At 44.1% G+C, this 3,129-nt stretch overlaps 1 protein-coding gene across 1 annotated transcript; it reads right to left on the reverse strand.

Moving 5' to 3' along the window:
• Positions 1-787: 787 nt before the first annotated feature.
• Positions 788-3,123, reverse strand: LOC119345366 (cysteine-rich receptor-like protein kinase 6; the record flags this gene model as incomplete). Its single annotated transcript, XM_037615478.1, has 6 exons — positions 788-1,297; positions 1,403-1,541; positions 1,879-2,117; positions 2,205-2,414; positions 2,494-2,624; positions 3,018-3,123. Coding segments are annotated over 6 exons (1,137 nt in total), but the record flags the coding sequence as incomplete, so codon positions are not given.
• Positions 3,124-3,129: the final 6 nt, after the last annotated feature.

Here is a 3,129-nt window from a genome sequence, read left to right on the forward strand (position 1 = left end):
CCCCCGACACGCGCATGTCGGGGGCGCCGGATACTCGGCCTCGTACAGAAGGTGCGCCTCCGACTCCTGGAGGTGTCTGCGGCCGAAGCCGTTCGCCACTGCGCCGTCGCCTGGGAATCTCTCGGCCATGCTTTTGCTCGTCGGCGGGGAGGGGAGTGGCGGGGAGCTCGCCGGCGGGGAGAAGGCATTTGCGGGAGGGAGAGGGGGAGGCTGTGGCGCTCACCGGCGGGGAGGGTCGCCTTTTATAGCCGGAGTGGGGCGGCATGCGGGAGGACGCGCGTCAGCGGCGTCTTCACTGCGCCATCCGTGAGGCATCAATGGAGGCTAACCGGCGCGGCAGCGCGGCAGCCTTCGCATTGATTCCCGTGGGAAGCGAGGCGATGAGGTCGACGAAGCGACCGTCTCGATGACTCGGCGGGCCTGAGGCTGTTTCGCGCCAACACACTTGCTCGGGCGCCCCCGGGCGCCCCCGGCGCGTCGGGTTCGGCCTGGGTCCACCGGCATTGATTTCGGCCCAAGCCGGCGAAAAACGGGCTCATGGGGCGCGACTGGACCGTTTTTTCAGCGTCCGGGAATGTCTAGTCTAAAACAAAATTGACAGGGGAATGGGTGCCTTTGGTTGCTGAACTATTGTATCAGTTTAGTTTTCACGCCAACTGTAACGCCGTTTAACTTGCACCCTGAACTCCTAGAACCAGAGCAATATACCACTGTGTCATCCTAGAGGGTGTGATGCCCATTTGGAGGCATAGTGAGAACGCAGTCCAGTTCAGATATCAATTGCCTTTTAATACATCTCTCCGTTACGTATATGTAATGGAGAACCAGTTCAAGCAGCACACAGTATGTATCTTTGTTGCTATGCTTGTAACCATGAGGATTTAAGCTGGCTTCATAAAGCCAAAAGTTTGTTTACTTATGACAGACAAGAAAAATAAACAGCGGTTTGCAAGTCCAATTCCTTCGGTTCTCTCTCAATCAAGACTCATCTGGGCACCAATTCTGTGATGGTCACCTCATTTGACGATGCTTGTTTTGCGTTGCCCGCAATATTTGGTTCAGAGTTGGTTTCAATCTCGTGGAGGAAAAAGGCTGGTCTCGTCAGGGGTGGGAGATGCACCTCGTTACTGCTAAGCATAAAGTTTACCGCTGACATCGAAGGCCTGTCGGCGGGCTTTTGCTGAACACACAGTAGGCCGATGTGCATGAATTTCAAGAACTGGTCAATCGGACAGCAGTTGCTCAACGATTTATCTATCAACTCGATGGCTTTCTCCCTCGTCCAATGCTCCCATGTCTGCAACAAGTTGGTGCTAAATTGTTCAGATTTATCATGCAGTCTTTCTCTGAAAGTAAAATGTTAGACAGTATAGTATACTTCATGAGCTATATATGAACTCACAACGTTTATGAGATCATCTTGTTCAGTGTTGTAGTTTCTTCTTCCGGTAATGATCTCTAGAATCAAAACGCCGATGCTGAAAACATCTGACTTGGTGGGATATTGACCACGCATCGCGTATTCTGGCGACATATACCCACTGAAACAAGAGCAGAACGTTTCAATGCAGAAGTTCACGGCCGTCCCTGATCTAACATATAATACTACTACCGTCCTGGTTTATTAGCCCCCTTTAAATTTTGTGCCAAAATTTGACCAAAGATTTAACTAATAAAATGTCAATGCATGTCACCAAAAGTTATATCATTGAATTCGTATTTGAACATAGTTTCCGATAAAATTATTTTTGATGACATGCATTAATATTTTCTTAGTTAAATTTATGGTCAAAATTTGGCATAAATATGATGGGGACTAATAAACCAGGAAGAAGGTAGTAATTAATAATCTTCTTGAGTATTGCTGACACTACTTACTATGTCCCAGCAATACGATGAGTGACAATTTTTGATTGATCCCCTCCAAATATCTTTGCTAAGCCGAAGTCAGAAATCTTAGGATTGTAATCAGAATCTAAAAGAATATTTCTTGCTTTCAGGTCTCGGTGAACTATCTTCAATTGAGAATCTTCATGAAGATACTGTAAGCCACAAATAATTCCACTTATAATCTTGAATCTCTTGCTCCAGTCTAGCTCCTTGACTTTCTCTGTATCTACCGAGCAATCAAGTTAAACAAAAATTTGAGATGGAAGTTTTATTGTTCAGACAGTTGGTCTTTAGTTTGACAAATTTTACTCAGCAAAGAGAAAGGTATCTAGACTTCTATTAGGCATGTACTCATATACAAGTATTTTCTCACGCTTCTCCAAGCAAACACCAACTAGCCTGACAAGATTCTTGTGATTCAGCTTAGCAACTAGAAGTAGCTCTGTTTTCAGCTCTTCAATTCCTTGCCTGGAAGTCTTGGAGAGCCTCTTCACTGCTATTTCTTGGCCTCCTGGGAGGTCTCCCTGGACACAGGTAATGAAAAATTACTAATGTACGAATGTACAATCAATAAAGATACATATGGTTGGTCGATGGGGGCACCTTGTAGACCACGCCGAATCCTCCTTCACCAAGCCTTTTGTCTTCGGCGAAGTCATCTGTAGCGACTTGTAGTGTTGAGAGATCAAGGAGGAGAGAATCAATACTGTGAATGTCATCTGAACCAGTTGCATCTGTTGGAAGAGATGAGTAAACAATGATGCAAGCAAAAATACTAGTATAACAACAACAAAGCCTTTATTCCCAAGTAAGTCAGGGTAGACTAGAGATGAACCAATCAGAACCACAAAAAATAAAATAAAATAAAAGTTGCAAGCAACAATATGTGTAAATAACTAAATATAGTATTATTTTGAGGAAAGAATCTGGTACCTTTTTTTTTTCTAAATGTAAAAGTTTGTAGTATTTATTCTATTTAACATTATAATGTTCAGTGGAATTTGCTTGACAAAGATTAGATTGAGCTAAATCACTTCATTTTTTCCCTTGATCACAAAGACCAGATAAGTGCTTCTTTACTTGCGGTTCTGAATTTCAATAAGTTGAAATGATTAGAGAGTATTTACTTGGTTGTAGTGATTTTGCTGCTCGTTTCTTGCTCCGCCTCCAGAAATGAAGCCATGTTACCAAGGTAATCACTACTGCAACGAAAATAAGAACTACAATGGCTACTACAAT

Source organism: Triticum dicoccoides, unplaced genomic scaffold (genome assembly GCF_002162155.2).
Source record: "Triticum dicoccoides isolate Atlit2015 ecotype Zavitan unplaced genomic scaffold, WEW_v2.0 scaffold229941, whole genome shotgun sequence".
Lineage (NCBI taxonomy): Eukaryota > Viridiplantae > Streptophyta > Magnoliopsida > Poales > Poaceae > Triticum > Triticum dicoccoides.